At 41.1% G+C, this 22080-nt stretch overlaps 1 protein-coding gene across 8 annotated transcripts in view; it reads right to left on the bottom strand.

The window, feature by feature from the left end:
* The window catches only part of ACSL3 (acyl-CoA synthetase long chain family member 3), a 64070-nt gene that overhangs the window by 5473 nt on the left and 36517 nt on the right, over positions 1-22080 (bottom strand). For 4 of the 8 annotated variants that reach the window (XM_040074063.2, XM_040074062.2, XM_040074060.2 and 1 more), the window contains 12 exons: positions 19351-19528; positions 14086-14195; positions 12747-12885; positions 10853-11003; positions 10214-10337; positions 9978-10049; positions 9334-9473; positions 8466-8638; positions 7068-7142; positions 6244-6435; positions 5334-5448; positions 646-803 (listed from right to left, as the gene is read on the bottom strand). In XM_040074063.2, the coding sequence (XP_039929997.1) occupies positions 646-803; positions 5334-5448; positions 6244-6435; positions 7068-7142; positions 8466-8638; positions 9334-9473; positions 9978-10049; positions 10214-10337; positions 10853-11003; positions 12747-12885; positions 14086-14195; positions 19351-19528 (1627 nt within the window). Of the gene's footprint in view, positions 1-645; positions 804-1003; positions 1243-5333; positions 5449-6243; positions 6436-7067; positions 7143-8465; positions 8639-9333; positions 9474-9977; positions 10050-10213; positions 10338-10852; positions 11004-12746; positions 12886-14085; positions 14196-19350; positions 19529-22080 lie in introns of those variants that run through there. The other 4 variants (XR_005702334.2, XR_005702336.2, XR_005702335.2 and 1 more) reach the window with 4 other exon arrangements.

The raw sequence follows: 22080 nt of genomic DNA, 5'->3' as shown, positions 1-22080 counted from the left end.
TGGCAGATGGAAGGGCTGGCACAAAAAAGACATTTCTTCAAGCAAACAGGCCAAGTGACAAATTCACCACAAGATACTAAGGACACTAATACAGATTATCTGAGTTATTTTCAAATGTGGCTAGAAGAACTCATATAAGGAAAGTGTTCTGAAAATCACTAACTACAAAGATGCTGCTTTGGTTTTGGAAATCCTTCAGATGCGAGTGGGAGCCAGGAGAGCCCCTGTCAGCCTGGGTTTATTGCAACTCTGCACTGGTATGTAGCCTGTGAGACTGTCCACACCTATTGCACATTATGATTATGGATCTATAGTTGGCACACCCCATTTTTGGGGCAGCAGCAAGGCCAACAAGATACTACAGGACATCTTAAAGAACATCACACATACACAGAGGACTGTACTTGTAAAGTTTCCCTGCTCTTATATTCTTTCCTCAGCTACTGGCCGCAGTAAAAGAAGCTGCATGAAACAAAAGGACTGACCCAACTCATGTTTTGTTGTTGGGGTTTTTTTTTTTGAAAATCTCACTTCATACAGGTTCAATGAAATATACACACTCAAAGAAATATTTTAGGGCCTATGCTTGTCTATTTCACAGACATTACAGTCCACAAGATTAATACCATCTACCCAGCCACTCACCTGCCATGGCAGCCTCAGCTAGCACCTTCAGAACCTCTTTTTCCATCTCAGGACTGTTGCAGATCTCTTCCCAGGTTCCTTTAAATCCTTTTTTTCGGGCTAGTTCTGCGAGCTCCTTTTGATTTGGCACAACAAATCCAATGACATAAGAATGGAAACTGAGAAGCACAATGTACTTTAGTATGAATTTTGCAAAGTAAACAACTCTTCAAAAATAACATTTCAACTTGGAGGGTTCACACTTCATACAGAGATATTGCTCTTAACAGATGGCTTTTGTTCACCTGATAATCTTCCTGAAATAGTACACGAGTTACCTCTGCCTGCTTAAAAATAAGTAGAAAGAGAAGCTACTTACCTTACAGTAACTGGATTGCTTCAAGGTGTGCTGTCCATATGCATATTCCACTGTGCCTCATGCCCAAAGCTTTGGGAAGCAGTACCCATACGATGTCACTGTGCCCTGCCCCTCCTCATGCTTTGCAGCCCGGAATGGAGACTGGTGTGCCGCTTCCCTACCTCAGTTTCCTCTCAACTGCAGAATCCAGTTACTGTAGAGGAGTAGAGGACTGCAGTGAAGAGGGGTTGGAGAGCAGGCTGTGGAATGAGCATATGCACAACACATCTCAAAGGATGCCTGCTTCTGTAAGGGAAGTGACTTCTCTTTCAAGTGATTGTCCATACACTCACTCTACTGTTGGCACTCTTTGGTCTGCTCCTGACATGCCCAGAACACAGGAAGCTGTGGTCTCAGTCTTTGGGCCCTAAAGCACAATTCACTCTGAAACAGGTATTCAAGATTTTTCAGAGGATGTAAAGCTAAGGTAAAACGTGCACAGAATCTCACCTAGCAGCTTGACACATTCTAACAAAGCAGGTTAGAGCCACCGTTGAAAGTGAGCTCGGAAGAGCTCCTAATCAATTCACCTGCCCTGAAGCAGGGTCAGATACATCCAATAGATGTTTGTCTACATCTTTCCTAAACATCAGCCAGCACTAACGCCAACACTTCATCACTCATAACACGGACAAGCTGCTGTGGATGGCAACTCCTGACTCTCTTCCTCTTTGCAGTTTATCTCAGAATAGTCAGATGCCCCTCTCTTTTTCACAGAAGCTATTTATTCATTCACAGATCTTCCCTGTCACACCTTTTTAGTCTTGCTCCCTTTCTTAGGTTCATTTAGACATAGCAGGAGTGCCCTTTCCTCCTAATTCATGCCATGACAGGTCTCTGCCCAGACATTATTTTTTTCTTGGACTCAGTCCATGAGGTCCATCTCTTCAGATGTGCTACATGTAGAACTCAGACCCTTTAATACTTGTTAAAGCAATGAGATCACTGTGCATTTTGTAGGCAGTACATCTGATTATGCACTTTGCCTTATATAACAGCATGGCACTTGTGGACTCATGTCAGCTCCTACAGAACTGCTACCAACTGGTGGTTCTCACCCTTCGGCAGTTTATTTAGCTGTAAGTATACTTTACAACTCCTCTCTTTAAATTTACTGCTATTTTTAAGCAAATCTCCATCTAGCCAAGCTTGCTCTGAATTTTCATCCTATCCTCTACAGTGGTTTTGGTTACCTCCCATCTTAACCATCTACAGATTTACTACATCTTTTCAACTCTCACCAGACAGATCATTAATACAAAATATGGAAACTTAGCCCTAGCATGCAGACTACTGTAGCTGTATCCTTTAAGGTCTTCAAGATAATTTTAAGATGCTACTTCTAGATATGCTTTTGGTTACTGCACACTGCAATCTTCTTCTTTGTTACCAGCATGCCATTAATGGGCATCTGACAGGAAGACTGCACCAGAGCCCATTACAAACACAGACTTCCCTGGCAGCATCATCCCAAGCTTTGCCTGCCAGCTCAAAACCATTCTCATTTTTCTCTTCCTGAGAATGTATTACAGGATGATTTCAGGTTAGCATCACTATCACTACTGCTGCCATCTCACCTGCCTTTGCCTCTGCCCCATTTTCCCCCAAGCACACCCATACTGTACTCTGTACTGAGCCCCTGTAACTTTGCTCCCTACTGTGTAGGTATTGAGTGTGAAGGCACCTGGGACACAAAGGACTGAGGCACTTTCATCCCTGGTTCCTGCAGTATTTTGACATGGCTCAAGATCATGTCCAGCAGTATCTCCAGTGTTTCCAGGGATAAACAGCATATAGAAGCAATCAGTTGGCTGGGTAAGCATCAAACTTTCTGTTCATCTAAAATTCAGCCCCTTGAGCAGAAGTGTACTTGTTCTGGACAAACAGGGTTCATCCAATTGTTTATTTCTTGGAAAGAACACCTTGCAGCTCACAGTTCCCGGTACATGTAATTTTTCATTCTGTGCCACAAAGTTGAATCTTCACTGGTTGCAGTTTAAGTGCTAAAGCACCGTTTTGTCTTGAGAGGTATCCTGAAGGTGCATCTTCCCTCTTGCTGCTCCTTATGTCCTTCTTTTGTATTTGGTAGCTTTGTCTTCAAAACAATTTTCAGTGGAAATTTTCAGACTTTGGTCCTCAAGACCTCCCTTAGTCATCTCTTCCATGATGAAAGACTTTACCAAAGTGTCTGTCCTACACTAGGCAGTCTCATTCCCTTGCTATGTTTACGATTCTACCCATGTATGGCACTCAGAGCTATGGTCTAAACATATTTAGTGGCACTGCACATAGGTACCACTGTTTCTAGTCTGTAAAGTCTGGTCCTTATCTCCTTGAGACTACTGAGGACTCCCTCAGGTTTTCTGCCATGTTTGCTCCTTCCTCAGGTAACTGAGCTACTCATTTTCCTGAGGTGATGCTTGACACCCACTTAATGTGTCTTGGATGGGTGAAGTGTTGATAAAGCAGTAGGAGTCTCCCCTGACAGAGCTCTCATCACGATTCATTTCAGCAAATGTTTTTATTCCTTATCTCACTTAATTTGTCTGAAGGCAATACAGCTTTTTAGAAGTAGCAATATCATGCAAACAATTCTGATTCCCTACCACCATGTTCAGAAGAACTCTGCACCCTAAAATCTAAGGTCGAATCACATATTAAACCCATTTGTAGAAGTCTGCCCTCCTTGTCCTTTTGCATGTGGGAGACAGAACAGCTACAAATAAAGGACTCCTCCTGCATACAAGATCACCCAGGCAAAGGTTAAGAAGAGACAGGATCTAAGAAAGGTCACAGGAACTGTTACAAAAGCTCTCTGAGCTCAGACTGCTGAGGTGAGCACATGCCCACAATGAAATGTGCATATGGACAATCATTCAGGGACTCTATTACATGGTTACTCAGGCCACATTACACACATAACAGTACTAAGAAAAAATACAGCAGCAACAGAAAAACCATCTGGAAAGTCTTGTCTTGTTTGTCCTTGGTCTGGGCTCTTGTTTGTAAATTACCTTTAAAACCTGCTCATAGGTTTTCCTGTTTTTAGGTAATAGACATGATATGGCCTATCAGATTCAAGTGTCTGACTGGCAAGTGCATTTTAGCTTCCAATGTTACGCTGACCTGGCAAAATTAACATGAAAATTTGGTAGCATGAGTCCAAGAGTGAGTGAACTGCAATCCTGGAAGAGAAGAAATCACATGTAGGAAGCTCTTTCTCCACAGATTACAGAGGGTGCTTGTCAAAGCCAGCAAACACGAGACTCACTCAGTGAGTCCAAACCTCAAATAAAGCCTAAAAGAATGGAAATGTTCTCAGCGGTGGCAGGCCCAATGCATGCCAGCCTACTGAGCCAAAACGGTCAAAACTGAAGTTACAGAATGACTATAACAACCCCCCCCCAAAAAATTACAGAGAACCAGGTGAACAAGCCAAAAGGCAATTGTTTTATCTATTACCACTGAGCAATTCTCTGGTATGCTTATCCTGGCTTCTTTTAAAGTAAAGTGGGGCTTTTTGGGCCATATTGGGAATCAGAATATTTCTGATCATTCAGAAGCTCCAAAATAACTTTCTAAAGATCAATGTCAAATGTCAACAGGAAACAAAGACCACCTGAAGCATATTTATCTGTGTAAGAGCTAAGAAACTCTAGAAATAGAATCTTAAGACATATTTGAGCCCTTGTCACCTCATTTATTAGTACACATATAAAGCAAATAGAAATGGCATTAGACTGTCATTTATTGTGTGTTTGCACAGTGTTCAGGGTGGTTTTTTTCTCAAGCTTCAAGGTGGTGTACTGCAGGGGTAAAGAAAAGTAACTTGAATTCACAAGCCAGCTACTGGGCCATTGGTGTTTTTTTCCCCCACCTTCCTCTGAAATACCACAGTACTTCCTCTGAAGGACAAATCACAACTAAACACAGTGAGGAACAAGGTGTCCTAGGGCTTCTAAAGCTAATGATCTCCAAAGTGCTTGAGTGATGCCTGTTAATTAATGCAAAAGAGCTCAGCTACTTTTCACATTGGGGAAGGGGGAATGTAAGACTCATCATTGGTATTCTCCAAAAAAAGATAACAAATGAGAAAGGAAAAATGAAAATGGATTTCAGATCTTTTTGTTTTGATAGAGGGTTTCCTTATAATACAATTCCGTTGTATTGTAAGTAAAATCCTTTTTTATCTGATTAAAAAAAATTCCACACATTGTAGGGCAAAAAAAATGTGCTAAAGGCTTCAAGAGGACAAAGAACAGAGCAGTAACAAAGTATCAGCTGCTCTTACCTGCTTGCATACGCACAAATATTATCCACCAGCGGGAGATTCTTCAGAGCTGCTTCTACTTTGCCAAGAGAAACATATTCTCCTGCCTGCAGTTTTACAAGATCCTTTTTGCGATCTATCAAGGAAAAAAGGAATTAAGTGTTAATTACAGAATAGAAAACTTTCACACACTGATTTTAAATTTTTCTGAAATGCATTATTTAAATATCCAAAGTGATTCATGTTTGGTGAATATACCAGAAACCTTTAATGTCAGGGCTCCAGACTGCATCTTCTCAGTCTGTCTTTCCCAACAAAATGAGGGACACTGAAGTTCGATGCATTTTCTGCCTTCAGAACAGCATTTCCTATATGACAGCACCATCATGTGCATGGAAGACAAGCAGGACTATGCAAAAGCCACTTTTAGCCAGGAGCACACATTTTTTGCTGTCTAGCCCAGATCCACAAGGCAGGATATGCACCATTTGGTGACATTATGTTATTTGTTTCAGGCTAAATCCATATTTAAAGAGCAACTGCTTGCTTTTTACTTGAAAGACAACAATAGGAAGCAAAAATTACACACAAATTACTTGAGGTTATTCTACATAACTTTACAAAATTATACAATATAAGGCAGCTTATCTATTCAATGAGCTTATATTTAACTCTCTAATTACTGCCCAGACTCCCTAACTTAAGGAGTAAATGTTAATATTGTTTCAAAATGAACCAAAGATCATCATCTAAAACACCCTAATAAGTTTACATTAACATATCAGAACTTCCCTGGGATACATGGGAAGGCTTTAGATTGCATGACAAGATTTGGAGGTTTTTCTCATTCCTGTTATTTCACAGCCCTGAAAAATGTGTGTGCATATGAATATCTATACATATACATGTTCACCTGAATTTATGAACTCACCAATAATTTTTAGACATCCATCATGATGAAACTCTCCAATGTCTCCAGTATGGAGCCACCTCTGCCCATTCTCATCAACAGTGAAATCTTTTCTGGTTCGTGCTTCATTTTTGTAGTAGCCCACAGTCACATTCTGCCCTCCAATAAGGATCTCACCTCTAGGATATGGTTTATCAGTGTTGTAATATCCACCTAAAAGGATGGGGGGTTTTATTAAGTTTATAAGAATGAAAACATGTTCCAAAGCAAAAATTTGTGCCATCCTTCTGGCAGTAGTAATGTGCTTTATCAGTTTCATACAGGCTCATGTATAGCCAAATAATTTTGCCTCATAGTTTAGAAAAGAAAAAAATCCATAAAGTTTTGCATTAATCCAAAACATACTTAAGTATTATGTATTTCTACTCTACAGTACATAAAAGCCTATAGTGAAAGGAAATACCCAAGTGCATTTCAAAATTTATTATATATTTTTTATAAAGTCTCCATTAAGCTTCTAATTCTACATGCCAATTTTTAATGGCTTTAAGAATAATATTATGAGGATTATTTTAAATAATTTGGTAAATGGCAACTGAAGGTATTGTGCATACTACCTAGTCAAAATGTCATGCTTCTGTCTGGATATTTCCCTGTTTTGAAACTACTGAGAAATTTATTTTAGCTTTCCTTTCCCCAAGAGCAAACTTTACTAGGCAGAAGTAGCATTTAAAATACAAACAGCCAAGAAATAGTCTTCTAATTACTGCTACTGAGTAAAGCCCAACAGAAAAACACAGTTCTTCCAAACACATCACAATTTAATCATAAGCAGGAATTCTCACCTTCTTCCCAGTTCATTAACTTGATTTCACAACAGACCAAAGGTGCTCCCACTCTTCCTGTAGTGTAGTCCCAAACTACAATTTAAACAAGTGCATTTTCAGAAAAACAAAAAACGAAGCTGGTTAGAAAAAAAAAAATCTTTTGTTGTCATGCATCCTCAGTGAAAATTAACTGCTATTTATTTCTGAACCTTAATTCACAGGACCAAACTTCCAAGAAAACCCAAGGAATTTATCAGGAGAACTCAGGTAAAATTCTTATCCTACTAAAGAGAGTAGATGGCTGTATTAACAGACACCCACAGTTACTAAAAGGCAACTGAAACCATTAGTTCTGTTACATAAAATTAAAACCCGGTGCAGGAAGGTTTTAATTCCTGACATCTCAATATACCAAACAAAATCTGAAAAAAAACCCCAAAAACTTTTCAGTTCGCGTGATAACTACAACAATACCAAGAACCCATTGACGCTGGAACGGGCTGCTCTAGCACGAACGAGAACATTCATTTTACACCTGCTTTAGCGCAACACATCCAGATCAGCACTGCCACCGTTTCAAACGTTTTTTGAGAACACCCGATTCCAAGATTCCAAGATGATGGTCGGTGGCACTGCCAAAGGAACGGGCGGGCAGAGCGTGCCAGGCTGAACCGCGCCGGGCAGAGCCCCGCCGGGCTGAACCGCGCCGGGCAGAGCCCCGCCGGGCTCAACCGTGCCGGGCAGAGCCCCGCCGGGCCGAACTGCGCCGGGCAGAGCCCCGCCGGGCCGAACTGCGCCGGGCAGAGCCCCGCCGGGCTCAACCGTGCCGGGCAGAGCCCCGCCGGGCCGAACTGCGCCGGGCAGAGCCCCGCCGGGCCGAACCGCGCCGAGCAGAGCCCCGCCGGGCTCAACCGCGCCGGGCAGAGCCCCGCCGGGCTCAACCGCGCCGGGCAGAGCCCCGCCGGGCTCAACCGCGCCGGGCAGAGCCCCGCCGGGCTCAACCGCGCCGGGCAGAGCCCCGCCGGGCTCAACCGCGCCGGGCAGAGCCCCGCCGGGCTCAACCGCGCCGGGCAGAGCCCCGCCGGGCTCAACCGCGCCGGGCAGAGCCCCGCCGGGCTCAACCGCGCCGGGCAGAGCCCCGCCGGGCTCAACCGCGCCGGGCAGAGCCCCGCCGGGCTCAACCGCGCCGGGCAGAGCCCCGCCGGGCTCAACCGCGCCGGGCAGAGCCCCGCCGGGCTCAACCGCGCCGGGCAGAGCCCCGCCGGGCAGAGCACACAGGGCTGAACCGCGCCGGGCAGAGCCCCGCCGGGCTGAACAGCGCCGGGCTGAACCCCGCCGGGCAGAGCCCCGCCGGGCTGAACAGCGCCGGGCTGAACCCCGCCGGGCAGAGCCCCGCCGGGCTGCGGTTCCACCCACCTTCCGTGATGGTGCCGGCCCCGGCGGACTCGGTGAGGCCGTAGCCCTGGCCCACGGGGCAGCAGAAGCAGATGTTCATGAAGCGCTGCGTGGCCGCCGAGAGCGGGGCGCCGCCGCACAGCAGGACGCGGATCTTCCCGCCCAGCAGCATCCGCACCTTGCGGAAGATAAGGCTGAAACGCCAAGGGAAAAGGACGTTTTGGTGAGTAAAAACAAAGCAAGAGAGCACTTAAGTTTTGGACCTGAACTGAAAGTTTGCACTGTCTTCAGATAGATTTTTATGACATCCAAGGAAAACCTTGAAGGAGCCCACTGAAGTTTTCAGAAATATAGGCACAGATTTCTAAGATTGTTTCCATGTTCTAGTTTGAAGATGTTTGAGAAAACAGATTTAAGGAGGCAGTAAAGTTGCACGATTTTCTCCTAAAAATACTGTATATATTTTGCAAACACATTATCCTTTACTCTCACAGAAGCCCAGTTAGACTCAATGATCCTGTGGGCTGTTTCCAATTTGAGGTATACCATTGCTCCCTCCCATGACAATGTGGAGTCTACAGTTTTCTGTAGGAATAAACTTCTCATCTTACTCAAAACTTGTATAAATCTATACTTACATTCCTGATGAAAATGCAAGAAATGTAAATTTTCAATCAGTTTCAAATTAAACAACACTCACTTAGATTGTAAGTATTTAAATCCATCAAAAAACCCTCCTGATTTGTTGTTTCAGTTCACACTCAAGTACAGAGATGCTCACGTTCAAAGTGTCAACAATAAAATGAAGAAAAGCACAAAAATACCAGATACCGCTCCTGTGGTAAGTCTTTGATTTTTTTGGTGCCATTAAAAATGAAGTTAACGTTACCTGTCACAGAGTGGTGTAGTGTAACCTTTGGAAATCTGTTCCATTTTGTAGTTGTAGGCCAATATAAATAGATTCCGCTGGAAACTGGTCATTTCATTCACTTTATTCATGACGTTTTTGTAGATTCGATCCATAATTTCCTGGTTATGTAAAAAGATGACCATTAACTCAAAGAAACAGAAATCCCGAATTCAATACAGTAAAAAGAAAGCACAATCTAGAAATTCAGGAGAGCTTCAGGTGACAACCCACTCCCAGGTTCCTGCCTCTTTCCTTGCTAAAAGACAGCAAGATGTTCATGGAAAGGAGGAAAGAAAAATCTGGGCAGGATCAGCGTTTAACCCCCCACTGCCTGCTGCCAACTCTCTTTATTCCACTCTTTCACTGTAACAGACAAGAAATGACTAATTAAAATGGAAATCAAATCTCTATTGCTATCTTTGAAAAAGTTTGATACTCATATCATTATTGTTTATCCCCAACATACAAATAAGTACCAAAAATATTATTTTAAGGCAGTTTAACATCAAAGCTTCTACCTTTTCTATTTAAATGGTCATGGTATTAACTCTATTGCTAAAAATTGAATTATAAATTATATTTTAAAAAAGGTTTTAAAAATTATGCATCCTTTAGTTACTTACCGGAACAGCTGCCATCAGAGTTGGCTTAAGTGTAGTAACATCCCCTTTGCTTCCTTTCTTTATTTTAGAAGACTAAAGTGAAGAACAAGTTTACTAGCAGACACATTCAAGATAGTTAACATCAGAAACAAAATCTGTACTATTTTTAAAGAAATATTACAAAGATCTCACAAAAGTAGATTTTTTTTTTTTGTATTTCTTTTTTTTTACTGTAAGGACTTGCATCTACAACATACCTGGTCAGCCAGTGTCTGAGGGGAAGAGTAACCGATGCGGCACCCGTGAGACAGACACACAAGCTCAGCACTCAGCTCCAGAACATGGGCAAGGGGCAGGTACCCAATATAAGTGTCTTTTTCCCTGCAAAGAATTTTAGAAGATAGGTTTATGTTGTATCACTAGAGTCCTCAGATGCATCATTAAGCACAATTTATGCAAAGTTTACTGCAGAAATGGAGAAAGTAGAAAATGCCTTTTGAGCTTGAGAGCATATTTCAAGTCACATGGGTTTTGATTTTCAAGAGTTTTATACTATGTACTGTAAGTTTAAGGCATGAAGAAAGGGTGATGGTTACTCTGGGTGTATGAGATTAAAAACTGCACCAAGCCACAGAATTTAAACATTAACCAAGGGAAGCACTGCTAGGGAGGCTTTCAACCACTCTAGTACAAGGTGGCCTCACAGGTTTTTGTGTCCTGGTCTTGCCCACATACCAAAGAGGAGAGAGCAAAGAGCACATGAAGTAGTCATGTCATTAAGTGCAGTGGAAGATGCTCAGGTGTCAGTGCATAGTGTGATGCGTCACAGACATAGCAATATAAACCAGTTCATATTTTACACAGTAATTAATCTAAAATTAAATGCAACTACGTACCCCAGATTTGGGATCCTCTCAGCCATTCCAGTTATCCCAGCAATTATGTTGCAATGGGAGATCATAACTCCTTTGGGAACTCCTGTGGATCCACTTGTGTACATGATCACTGCGATATCCGAGGGCACAGGCCTGGATGGCTGCTTGTTTCCTGCAAGTTGTTATAAAATAGGATGTGAGAGCCTCTTGGCCTGGGAGTTCTGACACACTGACACATTTCAGCAGTCACTGCAATACAGCACCACATGACTCTTGCTATTACATTCTGCTTTTGCTTAAAAACATCGTGGTCAAGCTTAAGTGCCTTCACAAAGAGCAGGAACTCTGCATTAGCTGAGCAATACTTTGACTGACTGTCCTTATCTACCACGACAACAGTTCTATTATTTTTCCCCTACCCCTGCAGTGGAGAGAAAAACAGGCAGAGCTTTGGCTTGTCCAAAGCACCACAGAGCATCCCTGCCTTGGGAAGGTTCCCTGGCTGGTTCCCCTCTGCTACAAAATCCATCCTTCTGTGCCAAGCTCCTGCCTCCTGTGCTCCCTGGCAGGGAACAACACACTGCTTCATTTGCAACACCTGCAGCAAAGCACTGCTGAGCCAACCTGAGGTCCAATCTCCATAAATACTTAAAGGAAATTCAACAGCTTTAATTGGATTAAAGTGCTTTTTAAATACTTGTGCTGAGTGCAAGAAAATACAAAAACTACTGTGCTTACTCAGAGGAAACTGCATCACACACAGTGCACACACTGAATGAGAAGCACGAAAGCAACATTTAATCATTTTCCACTCACTGAATCCTGCCTATCCTGCACAGTGAAATACAGAGGAAAAAAAAAAAGCAATAGCTCATCTACTTAATATTAATTGGACATGCTTGACCATAAACAATTCATGACAGCATTTCACAGTTTATGAATGGTTAGCTTGACAAAGATAATGTTCCTTTATTGTAGTGCAGAGTATGTAATATTTAAAAGACTGAAGGAAGATTAAATATCTTTTTACACAGCACATAGATTAACAAATTTCAGGGTGCTAATGAATTACAGCCAAAATTTTTCTTCTGGTGTTGTATTAAACTGGTACATCAAATAGGGAAAAGCATCTTCTAAAGTAATTGAAGCAAATCTGCCATTCCCTTGAACATCAAAATCAGGACTGACCACCCCCACCTCCTAAAATACAATTGAAGATTCCCGCCTGCAGTAGGTTAAGAGATTCTGAAAACACAAAGGATTGGAACAAAAGAAATCAACTAGTGAATATATTGAAATCTTAAAACACTAAGATGGGCAGCTCTTCAGAGCCAAGAATTAAGATTACAATTAAAGTAAGTTCTAGAATTCTGAATTATAGTTCTAAAAATGTTACCCAGACTGGAAATAGATTTCAATGAATTTACATACATCAATGCTATCAGAAATGTAATAAGTGACCAAGTTATACAGATTCAAATGATATTTTACATTTTGCTATCCGTGAATTTTACAAAACTTAATGGTAACAAATGACTGATTTCTTTTGTTATAAAATACAGTGATTTTCCTTTTGTGCCCTGAATAACCCTGTTTTAAGATGTCTGATCATAAGAACGCCAAGTTTCTATCCTGAATTAACTGCTTATCCTAAAAACTATCCTTCAACCTGTGACATCTGATTGTGGAGTCACATTTTACTCCGCTGAAAAACAAAGCAAAACAAACTTACACCCCAAAATCCAACCACCCACCACCAAACCAAAAATAAAAAAATCTCACAGATTTTATTTAAAGGAAAAGATGATAAGAAAAGATAAAATCTGCACAATTTTGAAATTGTACTTTCTTCAAGTTTACTCAACGGGGTTAAATTAGGGCACCAGAAGAGATGGTCTGAAGAGGAAGAACCTACCAGTGTCTGCCTTGGCCCCCATGGCTTGCACAGATGCCATCGTGTGGACAATGACACCCTTGGGGAACTCTGACCACGTTGTGGGTTTGCCATCCACCGTAATTATGTGTCGCAGCAGTGGAACTTGAGAAACAATTTCCTGTGCAAATGAAAAATTGGTTCAGAAATTAGAAATCAGGGTTTTTTGGGTTTTTTTTTACTTCTTGGCATAAAAACAAAAAACAAGAACAAAAATCTCCATGCTATCTGCTGTACACTTTTTAAACAGCACTAATATATAAAACATCTCAGAATTTTAAAGGATAAATCTGCCAAGCTCAAATAGCTGCAAAGCTTGAAGCTTTCCAATTTTCAGTCCAAAAACTTCCCCAATCATTTAGTGATTTCATGAAAACCCCACAAATAAAACTGCAAGGATTTGTAGACATAATTGACTTTCCCTTCCCATAGGACAAAGAGAAATTGATGATACTGAGCTCACAATAATTCTTAGGCTGCTCCTCAGTTATTATGCTATTTAAAATAAGCAACAGCTAGCAAAAAATATTGAAAATTACTAGTTAAGCATTTCAAGCAAAACATGAGTTCTAAGACATTTACCAGTGTTCTCATGAAAGAAGAGAAGATCACCACCTATAGCAGAGCAAATACATTCCCTCATTGCAAGCTGAAATAAATGTGCATGGCATAGATACTGTCACTGTAGTAATTTTTAAAGTTTGGGAAATTCTCATTCAAGATTCCATAATAGTGCAGTTTTTCATCTTAAGGTCCAGTTTCCCCAAAACATACAATGATGAAATTCATGCAGATTAGTTGTTCCACTTGGGTATTTCATCAGGGTCAGTAAGTTAAAAAGGCTCTTGGACTGTTCTAATGTTTAGTGAGTTTTTTCTCCCCCTGCACGGAAAAACAGCTCTAACTCTTTAAACGCCCATCTTTAGATGTAAAAAACATTCTCTGCTGGGAAAACAGCTGATAATAAGCCAGGAGCATGATCACAGTTAGCTCTTTATACATTTTTCTGTCTTTCCCATTGTTACATTTATAGGCACTAAATGCACCCAGAAACCACAGCAGTTTCTTGTAAAGGTGTTTTTCCAGGCAGCACTCCAGCTCTGCAATACTGCAAATTGCTCATTCTCCAGTCACTGAGCAGCCTAAAACCCACTGAAAGCAAACTACCACTTTCTGTACATGAAGACAGATGCATAAATCTTCCAAAAGCGTCTGCCTTCTGGAAAGGCAATAAATCATTGTTCTGTACAATGGAACCAGGCCATTTAACAGTGGTGAACAGACACACTGAAAAGAGATAGATAAAGATCAGTTTTCTGACCTTCAATTTTGTTTGCATCAGTTCTTTACTAGTGATGATGGTGGTCACCTCTGTTTCATTCAGCCCATGAACTATTGCTGGGCCTCCCAGCGTAGCGTACAGAGTAACCACTGAAACACAAAACAGGGGAAATGGTCAGTCTCTGGGTTGCATTTTCAAGAGTAGTTTACAAAAAAAGATCTGAGATTCACCTATTCCAACTTAGGCAACACAATAACAATATTTGTCAACTCAAAGACGGGACAGTTTTGTATTTAAAAAGCCTCTTAACATCTGACTTTAAATACAGTGTGATTTTCAGTTACTCCCAGAAGGAATAATGAACAACCATACTCTATGTGACAGCTTACTCTTTTCCAAGGTCCAATTAGAGGTCTCAAACCCACATCACCTTATGCAATTCTCCTACATCTACTCTTATACTTTCACCATCTGAAAAGTAGGCAAACCTTCTCAGTTTAATCACTGTGAAACATTGCTCTTGCACACAGGAAAGAAGCAGCTTCCAATCATGTGACTTCTCTTTCCAGAAGTCACATACTCTGTTACAAACTTTTACAATTGACTGCTAATAACAAATTATTACAGCATGGCAATATGTGTCATCAGCAGAGAATTCTCACAGCCAGGAATAAATCTGTGGCTATCCTGTTCTGCCATCTATTTAAAATAATGTAATAAAGGTTTAATCATCACAGTCATTAGACCCTGAAATGACATCATGAGAATCATACAGAATAGCAAGAAAGAAAATATTTAGAAAACTGACTATAAGAAAAATTGTTTCCTGTTTCTAAGGAAGCTCATTAGTGTGTTAAACAACTATTTCATATTAACACCTTTAAAATAATATTTAATTTCCTGCAATTTTCCATGGAACTGAATGAGAAAACACTAGGGAAGAAAGGGCAGCTAAAGATTGAAGAGAAGTATTGCTCCCTCTCAAAAAACCACAAAAAACAAAAACAAACAAAAATAATAATAATAAAAAAACCTGTTTTCCAAGCAGGACACTAACAGGGACATATCAAAAAAAGCTCTGAGATGAATCAACACAATCAATAGTTACAACATCCTTGCTGGGAGTTTTGTCACATCAAGTATCTGAGTATCTTCTGCTTTTTAGTCTGTATATAGCTGAATATTTAAAGAACATAATTATAAAAATAAGACAACCCACTGTACATTAGGACTGTAATCACTGCAGCAAAGATTAAAAATTAAAATTAAAATTCTGTTGTATTCTAAGATTTTTATTTTAATATTTTAAATGCAAGGAGTTAACCCAAAACAACTCAAAAGCAGTTTTCTTACACAGAAAAGTAAATAGTTGACCTCTACTTATTTTTTTTCTTATTAAAACAGTCCATTATAGTTCAGAACTGTTGCAGGGCAAATGCACATGCACTATGTTTTCTTTAATTTGGTGGGAGCAAAGTCCAGAGGAGTGCCTCTCCTCGTTCCCACGAGCTCTCTCTACTTACTGCAGTGACCCCTGTTATATAAACATGTAGCAGAAATTCAGCTGCCCCGAGCCAACAAGCAGAACCCAGCTGACAACACCGCCCAGAAGGCAAAGCATCATCTCGGGAATAACCACGGAGGTACTTAATTATTCATCTGCAAATAACTACGTTAAGACACTCAGAGCTGTACGACAGAGCCAAAGAGAAAGAGAGACCATTTATATGATGGTGCACTGATGTCACAGAGAGAGCAAAACTGAGCAATGACTCTCTTCTCTGAAATTCTCCCTTCTCCATGCTGGCAACTAAAACTTTTTCAGGCACACTCGAAATTTTTGATAATTTTTTTCTCTCCTCATTCTCTTGAAAACATACAGAGAAGGGATTATTTTGTATTCACCTTTACACGCGCAATAGTGTGAGTGTTTGTTATCTGACCAAAGGCTTGACAAAAAGAAAACCCCCAACACCACGAAATTTGCCAGCTCGTATAAAAAGACAAAACCTTGCCCTAAAGAAACAAATAGAACTTTTACAATTTATTTCAAGGTGAGTGAAATGTTAAACTGAGTATTTCAGCATCCATAGTACATCAAGAGTAAAAAGCAAAATGCACCTTTAAAGGCTTCAGCCAAATTTAATTCTGACAAAACCACTTCTGCTCAAGCATGATTGAAAAATGAAACTTAATCTCTCCTATTCCACCATGTGGCTATGCACTCTTATGTTTTATCTGCCTACCCTGGTAAAGAGCTGCTCACACACATGAAGAGGTACTTAGGAAAAAATCTGTTTTCATGATAGTACTACTTCTTCTGTTTCTGAACTAGCAATCCCTACCCTACTTCCTGCAAATACAAGACTTGGAGAACTCCAGAAAAAGTCACATTTAAAATCAAGCATTTCTAACCATAAAATCACTTGTTTGTCCAAGTAATCCACAATCAACATCACTTTCCTCATATTAATTCTGCAGTGCAAAAGGCATTCTCTCCAACTGTATGTACAAAGCAGATGAACCTGCTCTGTTGACATCAGTTCTGGGCCCACTCCATCAGACTGAACACATTTCACATTTGAGAAGAACATCCCAACACTCCCACAGCAGTCAACTGGTATCAAACCCGCACACTGAAAAATGCTAACATAAGCCATTTAGCAATGCCTTGCCACTACTACTGCTTCAACATCATCTAAGTCTTCCAATTTGCCCTGCAAGCTGCCTGTAAACACGGCACAGCTCTCTCTTCATCTGCCAGCACAAGTCAGCCAAGTTCACAGAAGATGACACAGCTTAGAGCTGAACACCACGTCAGAGTGTGTGCCGAGGCACGTCGCAGTAAGGGGATTTAAAGCACTAATCCAACAAACCCAAAAACATGCATTCCATTCTGATCACAATAGCCAGCCCCTAGCTCAGGTTTTCCCCCCTCAAATTACAAATCTCCCTAGGATTTGTAAAAGTGCTTCACTTCCAAAGGGGGGAAAAAAAATTATACAAGCCTTTGCGTTTTATTCCCAGGATAGCCACTAGGAATCTGACAGATCCCAAAACTGATAAAAGAGAACTGGTGCAGAGACATGTAGTTTAAAAGCAGCACAGGCATCTTATCTGAGAGTAGTCTTTGCAGTTCTCTGCTCTGGTAGGAAGGCCAGCAGCAGCATTTACTCACTGAAGAACCAACCAAAACCATCACCAATCTAGGTGGGAAAGCACCTGGAGAGATCCCCTGCACACACCATGCACTGCAGCAGAGTGCTCAGAGCCATGGCCACTGTGGGTTTTATGGATCTCCAAGGATGAAGATTTCACCACTCTTCTTTGTTCCTGTTCTGATTCAGAACCACCCCCACAACAAAGACACTTGCCCTAATATTTAATCAGATTTTCCTGCCGTTGAACTTGTGACTGTGGCCTGCAGTGATATCAAGGCACACCTTTGTGAGCAGAGCCAAGCTCCATCCCCTCAACATGCTCCCACCAGGAACTGTCAGACAGCAACAAGATCTGAACTCACTCAAGGCTGAACAGACCCCTCTCTGTCAGCCTCTCCTCAGCTGTCACGTTCTCCAGCCCCTCCAGCATCTTGGCAGCCTCCACTGGACTCGCTCCAGGATGTCAGCATCTTTTTTCCTATTAGGAAGCCCCAGCACAGACACAGTAGTCCAGATGTGGATCTACCAGCATCCAAAAGGAGGAGAAGGATCATTTCCCTGGACCTACCTACTACACCCTTGCTACCACCATCCAGGATGTTGCTGGCCTCCACTGCAAGAAGGTACTGCAAAATCCTGACTCATGGCCCACCAGAATCCCCAGGTCCTCCCCTGCAAAGCTGCACTCTCCAGCTGTCCCCCAGCCTACACTGGTGCACGAGGTGCATTCCAGCACGCACAGGGGAAATTTTAAGTGCCTTTAATGAATTCCATGGGGTTCCAGACAACCCACTTTTCCAGCTGCCAGGTTCCTCTGCACAGCAGCCCCACCCTCAAGTGTACTGGCTGCTGCCCCCAACATGCCACCAGCTAGGACCTCCTGTGTTTGCGCTCTGTCCCATCATCCAGACCTTCAATAAATTAAGCACTATTGGAGTCACTGTCAACCACTGAAGGCTGGCAAGTAATAACTCTGTCCTGTGGCTGACAGTCCTTGCAGCTGGTGGTCCATCTTACCCACCTTCACCTGAACAGTCTGGCTCTACAGGTACTACAGCAGAGCATGCCAAGGGCATTGATGCAGTGCCAGTACACAACATCCACCCTCTCCTTGTGCACAGAGCCAGCTGCCACACAGGGCAAGCAGGCTGACTTTGAAATGTGAAGGGCCAGAGCAGTGCACCCTGTCACCAACTCCATCCTTAACACTGAGGGACCAGTACAGCAAAAGGTGCAAGCAAAATAATCAGAGACTGGAGTAAAAACTAAAGTAAATGAAAACTGCTATGTACTCATCAACATACTGCTTCTCAAACCAAAACAGACTCATGCTCAGAGCAAAGAGGGACCATTTAAATATAAATCTTACTAGCCTTGCCTCCAAAATCTGAAAAAAGTATAAATGATAGACAACTTTAGTGCATCTAGGTAGGAAATCAGGACTTTCTGCATATCTGGCTTTTATGGCCCACCTCTTATTGAAGGAGGGTAAATGTGGCACAGGAGGGAAAAGGCCCAAAGCCCATGAGGAACAGCAGTTTCTGGCATGCTCTGAGGGACAAGATGTGTCCCCCTGAGAGCATCACAGAACCCAGCCAGGCTGGGCTTCGTTAGGTGAAGGACATATTAAGGAGCAATGACGAAACAGACATTTAAACAACTAGAGCACACTGAGACCAGCACTCAGTACATTCCTGAGCAAGAAATGTAACCAAAACTGAAGAACTGACAAAATAGCCAGATAAAACAAAACTTGCAGGCACAGATGAAGGTTTGACGTCAACTCCTGAAATGAAGTCAATGAATTCATGTGTGATTTTTGTTTGTTTTCAAAAATGTGGGACTCTGTACTGATGCTAGATGAAAAGAAAATAAACCTCTCACAAATTCATTGAGCAAACTCTACTTACCAAAACCATTCTCCCCATCTGCCAACAGATACGGGTTTCTCCGCTCACTAGAGCAAAAGGCTACAAAGTGCACAGTTTCTACCTTACGCAGTATTTTTTAATTTGAAAACGTTAACGTCCTATATAAAATCTGGATAAAGTTTTCTTAGTACATAAAGCGAAGCAAGAAAGAGTTTTGTTCTCAGATTGTGAGATCAGAAGCCATAAAAACTTCAGGGAAGACGGGTACTCACGCTGGTAATTGCACATAAAGCAGGCCTGGGCTGCAATCATCCACTCAGCTCTGGTCTCACAGAAGATTGCAATGTTAGTCTTTGGCTGCTGACCCAAGACTGCTAAGCCATTTCCAAAATTAACAGCTTTAATGTATACATCTTCGTAAGAAAGCCAGGTGTACTTGCCAAGGATGACCTAATAAGAATAAAAAAAGCAACTTAGAAAATGAAAATCCTTAACACATGTCCTACTACATCTTCATCCACGTGTAGAATCCACAAATGTTTGAGTAACACGTGCTTCAAATTATAACAGCAGTTTACTCAAGATAAAGATGATACTTTTCTTGCCAAAAGCTACAGGGCCTGTGGAAGTTCCAACATAAATACCATTTCACAATGCAGTATCTCCATGCGTGTTACCACCTCAGTTTCTATTTTCACAGAAGGGAAAGCACACGATCCCCACCATCTTTTGTAGCTTCAGAAGCCCCCTGAAAGACTGTGTTTGGTTATCTGGCCCACATACCTCTACTTTTTAAAAAGGTTTGGTGCTTTTCATCCTTTACATAAACTAGTTAGCACAGTACATTCTATATATTTGATTTCTTGGATATTTGGGCTACAATTCTATACAAAAATGATACTCAGATGTTCATTTGAAAAAAAAATTAAAAAAGGCAATCTGGAATCCAGAAAGCAGTATATCCATGGGCCCTCAGTCAGAAATTGTGAAATCCCTTTCCCTTTGTTCTGAAACAAATGTCAAGGGGATGAGTAGTAATAAATTTGCCTTTTTTTTTTAACTGTTAAACAAAAGCAGGACAGAAAACAGGATAGGAAATTACTGGCAAGCCTCAGTTCTGAGAAGCCATGTAGAATATATTATGCAATCTCACTCTGCCATATGGGAAAGCTGGTGCACAGTAAAAGTGGATTTGAACTGACAGGTCACTACCCAGATTCCTGTGTGCACTTGCACCTTGCAGTACTACTTCCTTACTGTGTGATAGGATATTTCTTTGACACCAACCTAGAAATTTTCATGTCTAGATAAGTATGAAGATGTTTTATACTGAAAATCTATACTCTAAGTTGTTATATTTATATAAGCACACTGACAATTTTGAAAAATAATTTTTAATCCAGCATTTCAGACTTGTTCTTTACAAAGCATTAGCAATAAATGCAAGCAAACACTAAAAAAAAAAAAACCAACACCAAACTAGAAAAGCTAGAACTAGAAGAACTTCATTTTTCCCCCCATATTTCATTAATCAACATGAACTAAATTTCAAACTTTCAGCTGTCAAGTCTGGCAACTTTTTGACATGTAACTACATTTTTAATGAGTCCATATTTCCACATCCACTTCTTTAATAAAACATATTTAAATATATCTCAAACTCTAATAGAAACATAAAATCTAGTAGATTTCCTTAGTCAAGACGCTTTTCCAAACTGCTCAAGTTACAGTTAGTTGTAACAATGAGTTTTACCTACTACAGCTTCACTGCATATTGCTCATTAACCTACTTGTTTAGCAGGACAAACAGGTACATGTGCAGCTGCTTGGAAAATTCACAAATTTCTTTACGGGAAAATATCATCTAACAGGCCAAAAAAAAAAAAATTTGTCAACAACAGCAATATATAGCAATTCCACTAGAAAACACAGATTTCTCACACAAATATCTGCTCAGGTTTTCCTGGTTTATTCCCAGAAGCTCTGTTTCAGAGGCAAACAGGCTGTTTCAAACCCCAAAACCTTTCTGGAGCAGAAAGATCAGGCTGAAATGGCAGCATGTGGGGCTGGTGCTCGCTGCCACAGCCCCCTGAGCAAGAGGAGGGACCTGGGAGTCCCTTTCTGTTTCAACACACCAAGATATTTCTGGTGTGGAAAACTCCCAGCGCTTCCAGAAAACATATTGCACTTTTTCCTGTCCATCCAAATTTCGGTAATTTGGAATTTAAATTCCAATTTGGGCTTTTTTTTTTTTTCTTTCCCCAAAGAGAGTATTTTTGGCAGACGTGGAAGTTCTTGACAAGCTCATCAGTTCCAAACAATTTATAGCAGTGACTTGGGCAACATCCTTTCCCCCATTATACTCTGCCTACAGTGCAGCCTCAGGAACACTGCTCACAAATAATTAGGCCAAGAAATACAAGCAGATTCTTGTTACTGTTTCTGGTAAGCCTGCCAATCCATAAAAGGTTTTAGTAATTTCCACCACTCTGTAATTCACTCAACTGGAGAAGATAAATCATTAAATGGCCAAAAATTAATCTCTCCAAATAATACTCATGATTCTGCCTTTTTTCCCATTTTTTTTATTCTCTTATATAATTCATCCTCATTGCTTAAGCAAGTTTGATATGTAGTGAAAGACCACCTCATTGGTGTTTTTTTTTCTTAAAAAGAAAAAAAAAAAATTAAGGATGAAAACCTGTTGGCTGCAGCTATTTATATAAAAATACACTTCTGAAGAACACTGACGTGAGAACAGAATTTTGAGTTTTACTTTCCTACTGCCTTCCATAGATTCAAATTCCGATGTTCCTTCCCCAAGCCCAGTGCTTCTTCTCTATTCCATCCTATGACATTTATATTAGAGACACATTGGTGAATAACAGATACCCATACATACATATTACTAACTGCCTCTAAGTCCCTTTCTCCATCTCTCTCTGTGCAGGACACAGAGCAGGTCAGGGTTTCTCTCATGCTTCTTATGTTGGAGTACATCT

This window comes from Hirundo rustica, chromosome 10 (assembly GCF_015227805.2).
Source record: "Hirundo rustica isolate bHirRus1 chromosome 10, bHirRus1.pri.v3, whole genome shotgun sequence".
Lineage (NCBI taxonomy): Eukaryota > Metazoa > Chordata > Aves > Passeriformes > Hirundinidae > Hirundo > Hirundo rustica.
The sequence above is the reverse complement of the archived record's forward strand: the minus strand, read 5'-3'. Positions and strand labels throughout refer to the sequence as shown.